The sequence below is a fragment of the Spermophilus citellus genome (assembly GCF_964194105.1).
Source record: "Spermophilus citellus genome assembly, chromosome: 14".
NCBI lineage: Eukaryota > Metazoa > Chordata > Mammalia > Rodentia > Sciuridae > Spermophilus > Spermophilus citellus.
The window spans coordinates 75622064-75640182 of NC_138194.1; the positions used below are offsets into that span (position 1 = coordinate 75622064).

General features: G+C 35.9%; 1 protein-coding gene across 4 annotated transcripts in view; it reads left to right on the forward strand.

Annotated features, from left to right (window-relative positions):
• The first annotated feature begins 23 nt into the window (after positions 1-23).
• Positions 24-18119, forward strand: part of EMC2 (ER membrane protein complex subunit 2) — a 43125-nt gene continuing 25029 nt past the window's right edge. For 2 of the 4 annotated variants that reach the window (XM_081266596.1, XM_081266597.1), the window contains exons 1-5: positions 24-134; positions 9947-10060; positions 10548-10612; positions 11207-11292; positions 13347-13404. In XM_081266596.1, coding sequence (XP_081122722.1) covers positions 95-134; positions 9947-10060; positions 10548-10612; positions 11207-11292; positions 13347-13404 — 363 coding nt within the window. In that variant the 5' untranslated portion in view covers positions 24-94. Of the gene's footprint in view, positions 135-7887; positions 7953-9946; positions 10061-10547; positions 10613-11206; positions 11293-13346; positions 13405-18119 lie in introns of all 4 variants that reach the window. The other 2 variants (XM_081266598.1, XM_081266599.1) reach the window with 2 other exon arrangements.

Sequence of the window (18119 nt, forward strand, 5' to 3'; positions counted from 1 at the left end):
GAGAAATGGCTTCGTAATTCACTACCGCCCGGTCGCAGGTCAAGTGACTGCGTCTGCCCGCCCTCTTACCCCGCTGCCTCTAGGTTCTAGGAAGATGGCGAAGGTCTCAGAGCTTTACGATGTCACTTGGGAAGGTAATTTCGGGCGGGGCGGGCACAAAACGACCCAAAGCTCTGGGGAATCGTTCGGAAGCACCCACTACGCTCAGACAGGTGGGTTCTCCGGTCTTTGTTTGGCACCGGAGCTCTCACTGGACGGGCCAAGCTGAGGAAGAGGTTGAGGCTGACCCTTTCCTTGGCCGGGCCACTGACTCTGGCATTCCCCGCTGTTCGTTTAAAGAATGACTGACCTCCCTACCTCTGCGCCAGTCCAGCGGCCCGGCGCAGCTTCCATTTATGAGGCCGGAGCGACTTGGAGTTAAGGATGTCACACTTTCCTGTGGTTCCTGGGCGGCGTGGAGGGGGCAGGAGAGTGGATTGTTGAAGCTTCTTTGAAGCCAAGAAGTACAGGGTCTGTAAGGCCTTGTGTTGTCAAATGTTTGGAAGTCTTTCAAGTCTGTGCAGAAAAAGTGTGTAGAAGACCGGTGAACAAATTGTTATTTTTTCAAAACCGGGTTTTTAATTTCTATGCTTTTTATTCTCTATCCCACTCTCCCCTCAAATCACTTTTACACACTCCATACCATTTTGTACCTATTTACTACCAGTAAATCCTATTCTAAAGGGGAAAATAACTGTTAACTCTTGGACAGGTGATCACTTGTGGCATTCTTGTGTCTCATCCTTGGTTGATTTAGGGCAGAGTGTTTTTAAATCCCCAAACAGCCAAACATTGAATCCATTCTGCAAGAAAGATTCCCCCCCCCCCATTTTAGAAACTTTCGTGGGAGACCTGCTTAAGAAACTTGAATTTCATTAAAGCATGAAGTTTATGTTATTGAAATTCACATTGCCAGCCTTTAACATAGTTCAGTAGATTTCAGTAGCTAGTTTGTTCAATGAATGCCTTTGTGGGATGCTTAAATAATGGCCTAATGACATGTGGACTGAAAATTATATTTACTGTTTGATCATGAATAAATTTCTAAGTATTATGAAGTTGCAGACATGTAAGGGAAAAGACAAAATTTCTTTACACTTACAGTGCATTCAATAATATAGATAATATATTGGTTTTTTAGCTTGTAGCACATGAATATTTCTGCTGGTACTGAAGAAATACATTATATTACACAGAAGTCTTAAATGCTTAGTGTTAGATCTTGCATATTTCAAGTAAGACAGTCCCTACTTCATAGAATCACAGTCTAATGGAGAAGACAAACCTGTGAATAACTTAAAAGTCTTGTCAGGTTGTATCCTTTCAGCCAGATGGGAAATATGTGACTGTTTAATATTTTTAAAAAGTTTTTCAAATGTTTCATAAGTTTTCAAAAGTGATATTGTTAAGGTATGTTTAGTATAGCTCACTCTTAGCTCTGTTAGACTTTATAATTTCTCAGAATTCTTCTCAGAAGTTCCGTACTACAGAGAGCCCTCCTTAACCTCACCCCCTTCCCCATCCCTCTATCAAAATTTAGAAAAAAAAATTAAGAATAAAGAAAAAAATCAAAACTTGCCCCTGGATCATGTGTTTTCATGCCATTGAAATACTTACCCAGTTAAGTTTTAAAATTTTATCTCTCCTAGAATGAAAGTAACCAGTCTAGTTTTGTTCACTGTCATGTCATTAGAGTTGGACATTTGGGAGGAACTCTGATTGTTTATTAACTGAATGAATTATTAATGGAATTAATGATAAACATTAACAGATTGTCCCAAAATATAACTAAGAATCATTTTTTTTGTGTTGGATATATTTCTTTAGTATTTTAGGTGAACTTAGGCAACTCAACTAATAGTATATGGTTTGTTCACTTGTTCAATGAAGGTTTAGACTTTTTCAGAATTAAAACTGTTTTAAGGGAATTTTAAGAAATGAGTTTTCTAGATTTTTATTTCAGAGACTCAGAATAACAGATTTTTTAAGGATGTATGAGGTCAATGAAAGGTCTCAGAGAGATTTGGAGGGGAGTAGTGTCAGAGGTGTGTCCTTAGGAATTCCATTGAATAACATGAATTGGTTAGTTGAAAGAATAATGTAATTCTTGTAATAGGATAATTTATTACCTGTCTAGTAGTTCTAGCACTTTCCAAGTCTCTAACAAACTGTACAGAGATATAGAATTTATGGCTTATTAATTCAGCCACTTCAAAGCATCTGTTACATAAAGAAATTTATTGATTGGAACTTTGGATGTGGGAAAGAGAATTTAGAGTTGTAATAGAGTTGTCAAATTTCTTGAGACTATATTGTTAAGCAGGATGTAGATAGGATACCTAGCACAGTTGCCTGACATGTAATAGACACTAAATGAGTATTTGTTGAAAAAATTTTTAATATTATGTTTAAGAGAATTCCACTTGTTCATGCTCACTGTTCCTGCTTCATCTTTTTTTGTTCATTCTCTCAGTAACCACAATTTGGTTTCCACCCCATACCTCTTCTCTAAGGTCTCTAAGAAAATCCAGTGTCAACTCAAATGTTTGTGTTTTATACATCTGTACTACATTTGCTAGTGTAGATCACTCTATGAAAAGTTCTTAACTTGCTTTTTTCCTCCATGCTTTCTTAATAACATTCCTCCAGGTTCTTTTCTTACTTTTCACATCTTTCCTCTACTGAGTTCCTTACATCCACTTGCTTCTTTTTTTTTTCCCCCTGATTCCTCAGTGATTCCTTCTGTAGCCCTCTTTTTAATGTCATGTCATTAGGTTGGTTATTAAACTTGAGATCTGTAGATTCTTGGTCTGTGCAGTCATGTTATATGGCCTGTAAACTTCATGAACTTATGTGCAAAATTAAGATTATGTGTGCATATTTTTGGGAAAAGATGATTCAGAGATCTCATCAGTTTTGAAGACCTCTAAAATGGATAAAATGTCTTCGGTAGGCAATCTTGTCAACACCCAGGTGTAAATATCAGCCTGTAAATATGCTAAACAACATACTAATTAAACATAGTTGAATGCTTTTTATCAAGCACTATTACAGTTATTGAGGATACAGTGCTGAACAAGACAGGCAAGTTCCCAGAGTTCATAGAATATATCCTGAAGTTTAATTTTTAAATGAAGATTAGTATTCATAGTTATCTTAGGGCATATCTTCTGGATGTTTTGTGATAATACTTAAAATTAACTTCTCCTCCCCCTCCTACCTACTGCTTCTAACATCTGCATTTTCACTACTTCTTATTTTTTGCATTTTTTCCTAGAAAAATTAATAGCACCATTTATCTTTCCCTCTTCATAATGTAACTCCTGCTCATTATTTGAGATATAGACCTGCTCTTTGAAATTATGTTTTTAAAAAGCATATCCCCTTTCCTAACAGTGTTATTTGCACAATCCACAAGAAATAAATTTTAGAAAACAACTCTTTCAAGTATGTTCATACATATATATATGTGTATAAGTTGAAATTAGAACTTCACTTGAAAAGTATTAGCATGAACATTCCATTCTGTTCTATTCATTCTGTCTTATTCCCTCCCCCACAAATGCTGCAAGAAGTACCCTAAATTGATTTCATATTCCACTACTGGGTTACAATATAGAGTTTGAAAAACTTTTTTGCTGAGTTCTCTGTACATGATAATAAAATAATTTTTCCTTTTTTCAAATCAGGTGACTTGTTCTTTCAGAATGGGTCTTTTCAACATCCTGTGACTACTCCAATTAAACAAATTCATAGGACTACAGATAATTTAAAATTTATTATCTCCCAGGTATCTTACGGAGTATGATGTTTCATGTAAATGAATCTGTATTACTTGGGAATATATAATTAAGTGAAGTATAGAAAATATAGGATTGGAGTAAGGAGTTTTGAATTAAGAGTCATCAGAGTAAGTAGCAGGCGTGTTTTTCCATCTTTCCGAGGTTAGTTGTCTTACCACAGTGACACCTAGTCCTCATGGAAGGAATAAGCAGAATAATCCTAGTCACTCTCATAACCTTTGGTCTTTAGATGACCCCACATGGTTTACACAGTTAATTGTTCAGGTAAGCAGTGAGCAGCTTATTTTACACATATATAATAAAACCACCTTAATTTTGAGGTGTTTACCTCTTGGTGGGGGTATTTAGGGTAAAATAAAAAGTTTAACCCACCCTTGAGTAAAGAGTGCTAGGAAAGCCTTTATTTCTAGCCAGTGGCTGAAACAGTTATCAGTTGTTTTTCCTTAAAATCGAAGTAACTAAAATTTTGCAGCATTTTACGTTTTGTAAAATGCCCTACATAAATTACTTAATATTAAAAGTCTTAAACTTCAGGGCCAAGCAGATGAGGAAAATGTGTGAAATTTGTGAAAGATAGTATTGGTGCCTATGTGCCTATGAAGAATTGGTGAGTGCATGCCCTCCCAACTATAATAAAAAAATCAGCTCATAAACAAACAAAAAGCCTCAGACAATTGTATTATCCAAGCAACAATGTAAGAGATCCAGATTTTACTTTATGTAAAAGTTTCATCAGAGATTTGTAGGACAGGCTTGTGATCCTTTGTATTTTATAGCTGAGGTGTTAGAAATGTCAAATGATAGGTTCAAGATCACCTTGCTGATGCAAATCAATGGCAGAGTTGAAATTTAAATAGTGGTTGTTTAACTGTAGATCTTTTCACCTTTCTGCTACTTATTACTCTCAGATGTTGGCATATTTTTTCCTGGAAAGTACTAGATAGTGAATACTAGTGGTTTTGGTGTGCCACATGGTTTGTCTTTACTGTCCCTTTGTGATTGTAACACACAAACAACCATGGATATTATCTGAATGAAGAGGGCTCTATAGGTTCTGATAAAACTACAAAGAGTGTGGCTATAGATTTTGGCCCTGGAGCTATAGTTTATTGACCCCTGTTTAAATCCCCTGATCTAAATGCAATGTGAAGAGCAAAATCAGAGATGGTGGAATTATAAAAAGACTAAGCATTTGCTGCTATATAATTTGCCGTTATCTTAGGGAGAATCTCTAAAACCTCTTGGTTCAAAAACTAAAAGAGAATTAGTAGCGTACATGAAAGTAGGAAAGGATATAGAAGGTAAAATATTAATAGTAGCTAAAAGTTTTTGAGCACATGCTATACTAAATATGTTACTCAGTGCTCACTACAATAATCATATGATGCCATTATTATATTTTTATCTCCATTTTTTAGATGAGAACTGTTGACTGGCAAAGTTATTAACTCAGTTCATATCACACAGCTACAAAGTGGCAGAGCTGGAATTTGAACCTAAGCATTTTGAGTATAGCATTTCTATTCTTAACCACAGTCTACTACTGCCACTACATGGGTAGAAGAGAAAACTAAAGAAAGAAAATAACACAAAAAATGGAAATATTGAACCATTTGGGTGTTTTTATTGTTTACAGTTTTTCTGTTAGCTTGTGAGCTTTTCAATTGGGTTTCATTTTTATGTTTCTAGCATATGTCATAAAAATAACAATGCATTTTTGGATGAATGAGTGAAAATCATAGGGATATATCAATAGATATATCAACTTATTGCATATCAAAAGGGAATATGTTAGAAATTAGGTTGTCTGATAATTTATCTTGACTATAAACAAATTAGTGGAGCTGGATGCAAAATCCAAGACTGACAAGTGTGATCTTGACACTTTTCTGCTGCTCATTTTTATGTGAAATTAGTTTTCCTGTGATTTTAAAGTGAGGTGTGGCATTCAGTAAAGTTTTTATTCTCAGAGAGCTTCCTTTTCTTTCTTTCTTTCTTTTTTTTTTTTTTGGCGTAGTATTCTTGCTTTCTGAATTTTTTTTTTTTTTGTGGGGGGGCTTCCTATTGATCTTGGGCTGCTGAATTTTGATTTCACTTTCCTTTGTTTGGAATCCTGTCCTAAAAATGAGGCCTGACCAGTCAGGACTGACTACCTGTCAGAGGACCACCTGCTCCAGACAGTTCAGTCCTTCTTGCCATTGTCTACTTGCACTCAGCTGGGATTGGCAAGAGCAGAGCCCTTCTTGTTTCAGATGTTCTTCACATAATAGCTCTTAGTGCTTTGCAGTGAATATGTATTGGCTCTTTGGGAGTTCTCCTGTTTTGGAATTTATCAGCTTGCCACTCATTGCTTCCTGTAGCATTCTTCTGTGTAGATGTTGGTACATGTAGATCTTGTAGCTATTGATAGTGCCATTGTAGCTGCCATCATCTTTCCAGAGTCTTTCTAATTTGAAGAAAAGAAATACTTCACATCATTTGTACTTATTTTTCTCCATTTTGTATATCTGATGCCATTGCTTAATTGTTGCATATCGTTTAGATCACTTCATTGATTTGGAGGGAGCTAATGTTTAATGAGTTCACACTGTGTTCCGGATATTTCAGAGCAACCCAATGTATAATAGCTGGCTCCAATGTACTGGGAGACTAAAGAACTGAGGTAGTCAGATCCAAGATTGCACAAAGTGAAGTTTATTGGAGGACTAATTGACAGAAACACCATCCTGAATGGCAGTAAAACCATGTGCATACTCACAATTTGGGTCAGAGGTCAGGGACTTTGAAAGAAGATAAGAGAAAAATAACTTCATCAAAGCTGGAATGTACCTGTTTTATCTTAAGCTAATATCAAGAATATCAGGCACGTACCTGGAACTAATGATGACGGGTCCATGTCAATAAAGCTCAACATACCACTCTATTGGTTTCATTTATTTATAGCATGCTGGAAAACTATCTGGGGGGAAAACAGACCAGGGTTAATCAGAGGCAATCATGACAGTTGACTCAAGGTGGCTGCAGTCATGTCAATCTGAATCTCTACAGATACTTTGCTAAGAACTTTATATACACACACATACACACAAATACACATCCCTGAGTTTTAGGTGTATTATCTCCATAAGTGTGGAAATTTAAATATATTTTCATTAAGTTGGATGAGGTCATTTAAAAGATAAGAGTTTTTATTCAAACCAATTTCACTAATATACATTTTCCATGATTAGTTTCTTTGAACTTTTTACTACTTTCCAGTAGATCTTCTGGTTGGTTTGCTTGCTTGCTTGCCTGCACCACAGTGATTTTTGTAGCATACAGCTCTAATTGTGTTGTTTTTCTTTTGCTCAGAAATTTTCAACTAAGAACCTAATTCATTACTTCCTACCTTCTTATTTCTTGATTTCACTGTATTTTCAATCCCAGGGACCCAAACCCCTTAACTTTCACGATTTTGGGGGGTGAGGGGTTTGGGTCCCTGGGATTGAATTCAGGGACACTCAACCCCTGAGCCACATCCTCATCCCTATTTTGTATTTTATTTTGAGACAAGGTCTTACTGAGTTGCTTTAGCACCTCACTTTTGCTGAGGCTGGCTTTGAACTTGCGATCCTCCTGCTTCTCAGCTTCCTGAGCTGCTGGGATTACAGGTGTGTAGCACCATGCCCAGCTTCGGGAGGTGGGTTTTTTTTTTTTTTTTCTTTTTTTTTTTTTTGTAGTTTTAGATGGACATTATGCCTTTATTTTGTTTGTTTTTATGTGTTGCTGATGATAAAACACAGTGCCCCACCACTGAGCCACTGCCCCAGCCCTTCAGGAGTTCTTGTTCCTTCTTTTTTATTTAGAGACAGTTCTTTTTTCTTCATTTTTATTTAGAGACAGCTTAGTGCCTTGCTGTTGCTGAGGGTGGCTTTGAACTCATAATCCTACTGCTTCCGGAGCTGCTGGGATCATAGGCATGCACCACCACGCCCAGCTAGGCCCTCCTCCTCCTCCTCCTCCTCCTCTTCCTCCTCCCTTTTTGTTTTTAATATTTATTTTTTAGTTTTAGGTGGACACAATGTATTGATTTTATTTTTCTGTGTTGCTGAAGTACCTCATGCATGCTAGGTGAGCATTCTACCACTTGAGCCACAGTCCCAGCCCCAGGAATTCTTAATAAGAAAATTTACTTTATTTGCCTTATGAACTCCTTTTTGACCTTTAAAACTTAGTTCAAGGTCATTTCTGTGCAGAATAAAATATAAACCGATTTATATGTTTCAGAAGAAGAAATTAACTGTATATTACTCTTTCATGATTTGTCATGATTTTACCAATTCTGGGGCCATTTTTTAAAATTAAATTCATTTTGTGATAAATTTTCTTTTTATGATATAGAGCTCCAGTGTACTGTTCATTTAACTCATCTGTTCAACAATATTCAATTCAAGTGTTTAAATCTGTCTAGCATGTATGTCTATAGAAGGAAGAAGGTGATAACTTCAAAGTGTAGAATATATGTAAGATTTTCAGATAGTAATAAGAAGCATGTATGTGATGAATTGGATGGTTGATTTTAAACTATGTGTTTTACTCATTTCAGACTACTGTAACAAATATACCATAGACTGGACATCCTAAACAAAAAATATTGATTCCACATAGTTCTCAAGGCTAGGAAATTTGAGAAGCAGGTGCTCGAAGAGCCAGTGTTTAGTAAGGGTAGGAAGCCTACTTCTCCTCACCTAATGTAGAGGAAAGAGAAAAGACACAGTCTCTAACACCTTTTTTAAATTTATTTTTTAGTTGTAGTTGGACACAATACCTTTACTTTATTATTTTTATGTAGTGCTGAGGATCAAACCCAGGGCCTTGCAAGTGCTAGGCCAGCACTCTGCTACAGAGCCACAACCCCAGCCCTGTCTCTTACTCTTTTTAAAGGCACTGATAAACTCCCCAAAAGCGCCACCTCCTAATATCATCACATTGGGCATTAAGAATTGAGAGAAGGCACATTCAGTCCTTAATATTGTGGGGGAAAAAAAGGGACTAGATAAGATACCTGTGTGTGTGTGTATTTCTATTATTATTAGTTCTTAGTCTGTTTTGAGCTGCTATGACAATAACCCAGACATTTTTTTAATGAATGGGAAGTTTATTTGACTTACAGTTCTGGAGACTAGAAGTCCAGGATCTAGGTCTGCATCTACCAGAGGCCTTGCTTGTGTTATTCCATAGCAGTAGGACAAAACAATGTGCAGAAGAGTAGGGAGCTGAAACTCATACTGTCATCAGAAATCAACTCTTGTGATAAATAACCCATTCCTGTGATAATGACATAGTGCATTCATTAGGTAGAGCCCTCATGACTTAATCACCTCTTTAATGGTTCCTCCTCTCAACATGGTTGCATTGGGGATTATATTTCCAACACATGAACTTTGGAAGATACATTCACACCATAGCAATGCTGTTCTTTGAAACTTGCAGAATTCCCTGTTGTATTATAATATGCAAAGTTATTCTGTTGATTTTTATTTTTGTCAGTGCTTTTGGCTTTATTTTACATTATTTATATTATTCCTCATTTAAAATAACAAAAGATTTCCTTTACTTTTACTTCCTTACATGGCACTGTAACATTAAGGAAATTTATGTTGAATATTCCTTCATTGCTGGTAGTCTAATATAATAATTATAATGAAATTTTTATATTCCTGGATCAATGAGTAAACTTCAAAATACCTTGAGTATTTAAAAATTTCTATAGATAATTATATTTTTCTGGAAGAATAATCCCTGACTTTTATCAAACTCTGAAAGGTCTGTGACCCCCCCAAAAGTTAAGACACACTCTTGCTTCAAGGAAAAAGCATCTGTGTAGCAGATTCATGCCATTCATTACTTTTAAAGATAGATCACTTCTGATGCTTTTTCATTCTTCCAAACGATCTATTCAATTTATGTACTACTTTATCAATTTGGAGATATGGTAGACTTCTACATTAATATGAGTTTATTTTCTTTACACAAATAGTAGATTTCATTTTGTCAGTTATTTTTATGTCTATCATTTGTGTGTATGTATATAATACGAAAAAATAACTAGCTTATGTTTTCAGAAATGCGAGATAAAATGAGGAAATGGAGAGAAGAAAACTCAAGAAATAGTGAGCAAATTGTGGAAGTTGGAGAAGAGTTAATTAATGAATATGCTTCTAAGCTTGGAGATGATAGTAAGTTCTTCTGTTAATTTATTACATTCAGACTCAGCACATTTCATTTATGGTTTTTCTCTCTTTTTTTAACCTGTCTTACGTATTTTCTACTGGTCAGATCACTCTTACCTGTGACTTTTTGTTTCATAAAATTTAATACTTTATTTTTTTTCTTAAAAAAAATTGCTAGTAGAATTGAGGCTATCGAATAGGCATTTTTATTTTAAAGCTTACAAGTCACCAGATGTCTTGCCAAAATGTATTTCATGAAGAATCTTAGAATATAAAAGTATTTAATATTGGATTTTTTTTTTTTTTACCTCATAAGATACCAAAATATTTTATATACCTGAAAGGATGCTTTCTTTCCTTATTATTCTGGAAATAATAAATCAATTTTCAGTTATAAGTTATATTCTCTAAAGTATCACAAACTAAAGAATACATTAATTTATGTCTAGCAGATTTTTATTTTAAACTGTGTTCACCCTCTTTATTTATCTAGTTTGGATCATATACGAACAGGTGATGATTGCAGCCCTAGACTATGGTCGAGATGACTTGGCATTGGTAGGTATTTAATTATTATTATTATTTTTTGGACTGGGGATTGAACCCAGGGGTAACTTAACTGCTGAGCAACATACCTGGCCCTTTTTATTTTGTCTTTTGAAAGAGGGTCTCAGTAAGTTGCTTAGAGCCTGAGAATCTGAGGCTGGCCTTGAACTTGCAATCCTCCTGCCTCAGTCTCCCCAGTTGCTGGAATTATAGGTGTGAGCCCCCATGCCTGGCCTATTTTATATTTAACTTGCTATATATATATATATATATATATATATATATATATATATATATATGATTAAGACTTGGTGCATGGCTTGTATTGAATATTTTCTGTAATTAGTATTGACTATTTCTCTTAACAGTTAGTTGAGGGCTGGGGTTGTAGCTCAGAGGTAGAGTGCTTGCCTACCACATAAAGGCCCTGAGTTTAGTCTCTAGCATCCATTTTTAAATACAAAACAAAAGAACAGAAAAGTTAAGTGGAACTAACAAGAAATTTTCAGACATAGTAAAAACTATGTAAACCATTCTTTGTAACCCATTTAATATATATAAGGTAATTACTACTGTTCAAGTCTTTTTTACCAACTATTTTTTCAGTTTTGTCTTCAGGAGTTAAGAAGACAGTTCCCTGGCAGTCATAGAGTCAAACGATTAACAGGCATGAGATTTGAAGCCATGGAAAGGTAACCAAATCTTGTGAACACTGTGATTCCATTTAAAAATGGCAAAATGGAGATTGTGTTAGGTTCTCTCATGCTCCTGGCACATCATTCATTGCACAAGGTCTCTTGCTGCCGAGTTCTAGAATAGTGTCAAAGTGTTTCTCATCACAAATCCTGTCAGTTACTCCCAGGAAATGGGTAATGTAACCCATTTACCATCTCTAACCTTCTGAAATTAGATCATGCTTTGGAGTAAGAGCTGGCTTCAAAGTCTTGTTTCAGCATTTCCTAGCTTTGACTTGAAAAATTATTTAACTTTTTAAATTCTTTTCAAATTTATGCCTCTAAAGTACAGATATTGCCAATTTGTAAAGGTTGTTTTGAGAAATATACATAGCACATGCATGCACAGACCCAAACACATACACACTCAAAGCAAATGAAAGACACTATTATTATCTAGATTAGAAACACATACACACATTCAAAGCAAATGAATGACACTATTATCTAGATTGGAGTTAACAACCTTTTTAAAAAACAGAATTCTGTTTCTAAGTGTACTCTTAACCTAGTAATGGAAAAGAGAAAAAAAAATGGTCCTTTTTTTTTTTTTTTTCCCTGTGATACTGGGGATTGAACTCTCAGGGTCACTCAACCACTGAGCCACATCCCCAGCCCTATTTTGTACTTTATTTGGAGACAAGGTCTCACTGAGTTGCTCAGTGCTCGGGGTTGCTGAGGCTGGCTTTGAACTCATGATCCTCCTCCCTTGGCTTCCCAAGCCACTGGGATTACAAGCGTACACCACCATGACTGGCTGAAATAGTCTTGTTTTAATTGAAGCGTTGTCTATTGCTCCCTCTTCAATGATAACTTTAGAAGCACATCTGTAGGTACTCCAGGAGAATTACGAGTTCATTATATCTAGAATGTAATGAATGATGGAGTTGCTGTTTGGGACTGAAGCTAGAGGTACAGGCAGGTACCAGATTGTGTGGGACTTCATATACCCTACTAAGAAATTTCAACTGAGAGTAATAGGAAACCATTATAGGAATTTAAGGAAAGAATAATAGTTGGATTTGTCTGTAAGAACATTGTAATATGGGTGTGTAGTGAGTAGTTTCAGAAAGGAAGCAGTTTTGAGATTGTTGCACTAGAATTATAAACTGTAGCAGAGATTGTAGAGAGAGTAAGATGAAAAGAAATTGAGAGGGTCAGAAAATAGGCTACCGATTACATTTTAGAAATGAAAGAGAAAAAGAAATTAAAAATGCCTTTTGGTTTTCTATCTTGAATGTTCAAATGTTATCTACCAAGTGGAAAAAAGGAAAAAAAAGTACATAGAATGAGGAAGAAATATTTCTGGTAGAAAGACTTGTTGAGTTTGAGGTATTTGATAGTTAGCTGTGAACAATGAGAAAGTTGAACAAATATTCTGAGAGAGGTGTCCATGAGGAACAAAACATAGAAAATAAAGTCTGTTTTCAAAGATTTATGTTTGTAATGGTAGGATAAAAAGATGAGTCATACCAGTGAGAATGTCATCCAGCATGATCTATTCAGTAAGAGTATTGAATATATTCTTATGGTTTGGTGTCCTCAATCTGTAAGGCTTTTCTAATAATCAGAGACATAGAAATGAATCTTCGTCTGTTTACATTATCATCTGTTTTTGCCTCTTGTCCCCTTTTCCCATTAGAACCATTAATTTGGACATAGGTGTTTATACTGTGTATTACTTATTAACATTAACATTTCTGCCATATCCCAGATTTGGTTCTGATGCTTGCTCTATCTCTTCAAACAGTGTTGCTAGTTTTTACCTTTGTATTCAGACCAAATTCAATCAGTGTTTTTTGAAGTTTTCTGGTAAGTATTTTATATACAGTGTGTTTTTATTTAAAAACTTAGATTGTAGTAAACTTTCCCTTTTAAATGCAGATGAGAAGACTTGGACATCAATTATGAATGCAGTTGAAGCCCTGCCAGTTAAATCTTTTTCTGTATTTACTATTATCACTGCATTTTAAAGATAAGGACTCTCGATTTTCCTTTTTCTTTTTAAATAGATATGATGATGCTGTACAGCTATATGATCGAATTTTACAAGAAGACCCAACTAACACTGTAAGTTGGCAAATTGTCCTGAGGATGATCTAAAGTTAATTTAATAAAACACTGCTCTTACAAAAGTAAGAAATAGTTTCTGTTGGTTTATCAAGATACTAATAAAAAGTAAAATTGGCCAGGTGCCTTGGCATAGGACTGTGACTCCAGTGACTTGGGAGGCTGAGGCAGGAGGATCACAAGTTCAAAGCCAGCCTTAGCAACTGCAAGGCACTAAGCAACTCAGGTCTCTAAATAAAATACAAAATAGGGCTGGATATGTGGCTCAGTTTTTGGGTGCCCCTGAGTTCAATACTTGGTACTCAAAAAAAAAGTAGAATAGGAAAGTTTTTGAATCATTTTCTAATCTTAACTGTCTTATTAGCTTGCCATCTTGGTTAGTATTGGTTCTTTTAAAGTCTGGTAAAATTCAGCAACATATCCATCCAGTCTTGAGCTTTTCTTTATTTGAAGGCTTTTTTTTAAATTTCGATACTTATTATTAATTTATTTTGGTTTATTGTATTGATAATGTCAATTTTCTATTTCTCATTTGCACACACATCTTCTTGTATAGTCTAGTGAGATTTATTCTTTTACATCCTCTCATGATTTTGTTTTATCTTTCTTCTTCTGAGTATAGAATTCCCTTAAACATCTACTGTAGTACTGGTCTAAAGGTCATGAATTCCACTCCCCCCCCCCACCCTTAATCTGTGTTACCTTTAAAAATTTTTATTTCTTCCTCAATTCTGAGGTGTAACCTTGCTGGGAGTAGTAATCTTGGTTAGCAGTTATATTCTTCCAGGATTTGAAATATATTGTCCTGTGCCCTTCTGGCCTTTAGAATTTCTACTGAGAAATATGCTGTTATGTTGATTTGTTTACCTGTGTGACTTGGTGCTTCTCTCTTGCATCTTTTTGTATTCTTCTTTATTTTGTACTTTTGGCATTATAACCATGTTGTGTAGAGGTTCTTTTTGGCCATGTCTATTTAGGGATATAAATGCCTCCTGTACCTGTATATTTTCCCCAATATTTGGGAAGTTTTCTGCTATTCTATAACTGTATATGTTTTCTGTTCTCTCTAATGTAGCTTTCACCTTCTGGTATGCAAATTATACAATTGATCTTCTAATGGTGTCCTAGTGTGTTAGTCAGCTTTTCATCCCTGTGACCAAAACACCAGACATAACAACTTAAAGGAGCAAAGATTTTTTTTTTTTTTTTTTTTTGACTCAGTTTCAGAAGTTTCAGTTCATGATTGGCTGACTCTGTTGTTTTGGGCCTAAGTTGAGGTAGAACATCATGGAGGAAAGGTATGGTAGAGCAGAGCTTCCAGGAAACTTCAGGGACGAATAGCAAGTGCACATGCACAAAAAGGGGTTAGGGACAAGATATCAAGTATCAAGATATAGTCACTAGTGGCATCACAGCCAGGAAGCTGAGTGGCAGGGACATGAGATAATCCCAGTGGCATGTCTCCAAGGACTACTGATTCAACTAGGTCCCACCTTCTACCATTTCTACCACCTCCCAATAAATACTATCAAATTATTTGTCCTCTGATGAAGTCTGAACCTTCATAATCCAAATATTTCCCAAAAGTCTGACTTCCAAACATAACTGCACTGGGGACCAAGCTTTCAACACATCAGCCTTAAGGGAACATTCCATATCCAAGTCATAATACTCAGAGACCTTGTATGTTGTCTTTTTGTCTTGCTGTCTTACTGTAATATTTTGACAGTTGTTCTTAAGCTTTAATACTTTTTCTTCTACTTGATTATTCTGTTGTTGAGGCTTTTAACTGAGTTTTTTTTCCTGTGTATTGAGCTTTTGATTTTTATTTGGTTCTTTTATAAAATCTCAATCTCTTTATTGAATTTATATCCTGAATTTTTTTTTTTAATTCATTCAGCTGTTTTCTCTTGGATTTCATTGAGCTTTTAAAAATGATTTTTATGACTACTTTGGCATTTACCCACTTCATTCAATATCTTTGAATTCTTTTACTGTGAAGAACTTTGAGAGGTGACATATTACCTTGTTTTTTCATATTTCTGTGTTTCTGTATTGAGATTTGAGCATCTGTTCTAATGAATTTCGTCCATTTTCATGTGATAGCCTTCACAGTATGTGCCTTTCTTCTGCTAATGTGACTTGGAGTTTTGATTTGTTGTGTAATATTGAGTTTATTTCCAATTTGACTCCATAGTATAATCTTCCTATAACTTTTTTGGTTACAATTTGTGGTTTTGGGCACAGAGTGTACCATAACAGGATTAGAAAGACCCATTGTCTCTGCAAGACTTGTTAGGGTGGGGATACTCCAGTACTTTAGGCACATATGGTATAGGTGGCAGAGAATGTGAGATATGCCTCTGTGTGGTTACTCCTATTATGGAGTCATTAGCTCCCAAAGCACTATTCATAGTAACTCTATTATTTGAAAGTGATTCTGATTCTTGGTGTTCTAGGTACATTGAAAGGCTTGAAGCTCTTGTTCTCTGATCAGAGACTGGTACAGATCTAAGTGCTTCACAAGGAGGGCCAGCTGGAATCACACAGCTCCCCCTCTGTTGCACTCACTTCAGGCTTATGAGCCCTATGCACTCTGACCAGATGCAGCTGTGATTGATATAGAGGATTCACATAGATGTGATGTAATCAACTATTGTGTTTTCTCTTTCTGCTGCTACTGTGGGGTATTTGCCCAAGAACCAGACCTCAGCCTCCCTCTATCTATGCTTCTCTGGGGATAGGTCAACAGCTGGGAGCCTATATACCTCTTTTCTTTAAGTAGAAGTGTTTGTTAGGGTTCATGCAGAACTGGGTACATGGCATATGTCAGAGCTGCAGCAAAACCTTCTGGCTGACCAATTTTGGGCAGAGTGTGTATGACACCTGGAGTATATTCTCTCAGGAGGTTTTTAGTCTGTGTACCCTGGGGCATGGTGAATGTCAAAGCCATATTTGGATCCCTGGAATGATTCAAAGGGATGGGAAGAAGGAAGAAGAATTGAAACTTGGAGCTCTGGGCTGGAGAGGTTATGCAGGGACCAAGTTATTGACTAGATTTTATCCCTGAGCCTTTAGACCTGACTTCTGCTTGAAGCTACATGCAACTGATATTGCTCTACATCACAGAGAGCAGCATTGCTGATCTGCTTGCTGTGCCTTCCACTCCCTTTCCTGTCATAGCCATTGATGCTTGGATTAAGTCAGAAACACTTATCTAAGCCACAACTGTCTCGTGTAGCCACTGCCCAGCCACTAAATGCAAGAAGATATCCACAGGAACCCTGAAGTATGATTATTCTCAGTTTTATGATCCCCAGAGAGTTTAGTGTTTTGACAGTAGGATCCGAGAATTTATTGAGAGATGCAATGAATTTCTTCTCTAAAGCCTGCTTGTTTTGCAGACTCCAGATCACCTGTTTATTTAAGCTGTTTGTCTTCAGTGTTGAACTTTCTGAGTCACACTGTGACACTTTCTCTTTTACCTTTACTTCCTTGGAGGGAAGTTTCCCTTTCCCCCACCACTGGGGTATCTTGCTTCTCTTGCTTCCATCATTCTCCTTATTCTCTGGAGTTCACTTAGTTTCATTGTCTGTGCAATTTCCAGTACTCACCCAAGTTACCCACCTCCACAAGCAGTTGTGTTTGAAGAACCAAACTAAGGCTGAGTCTATCTATTCTGCAATCTTGAGCCCTCCCACACCTTATTATTCTTTCAGAAACATTTGTTGAGTGTTTGCAATATGCTTGATGCTGGAAACAGAAGAATATATTAGATAGCATCTTTCTCATGCTTTTAGGGAATCAGCATGATGTAATGAACACATTGTGGACTTATATATAAATATATTAAATTCTGATTTTTGGTGACTTACTGCATGAGGTTTGAGCCTTATAGACCTTGAAGAATGAGTATGCCTCATCAGATCCAAGTGAATGACCTGAGTAAGCTTTAGCATTAAAATACAAAGCCCCCTTAGGGTTGGAAAAATTTCTTAAGAAGATTTAGAGTGGAAGTTTTCAAATTTTTATTTTGAGGTGATGAAATGGGCCACCTGCCTATTAAAGTTGTAAAATATTCTTTTGTTAAGTAATGCATACTTATGTTAAAATTATATATAATAACAAAATAAAAAATGCAAAAACCTAAGTTAGTTTTTCTACCTCTGAGCTCAATACTCCTTCCTTTAGGTAAGCAGACACTGACAGGTTTTTTTGGTATTGAGATTCTTTTTTATTTTATTCTTTTTTATCTTTTTTCTTTGACATTCTTGCACAGACAAGTGTTTGCATGTGCATGCTTGTGAGTGTGTACACGTGTGTGCATGTGTTTATCTTTTGACAGGGAGATTGGTTGGAAATGCAAGTAGTGTCATACTCTGCCTAACCATGTCTTTTAAAGATCAAGCCATATCAGCACGTCCTTTACCTCTTGAGTAACTGTATAGCATTGCATTGCATGGATATGTAGTCCCTGTGATGAAAAATAGTTTTAAGTCCCCTTTGGTGAACTCTTAGATTGATTCTAATATCATCCTCTCAGACAAGTGAATATCATTTGTAGGATGAATCCCTAGATGTAGTGTATCTAGGTCAGAAAATCCATACATTAAATTTTCAATTTATAACGAACACATTTTGTTAGTACATAATAGTGGGATTCATTGTGACATATTCATACATGCACATAACATAATTTGCTCCATTTCATTCCC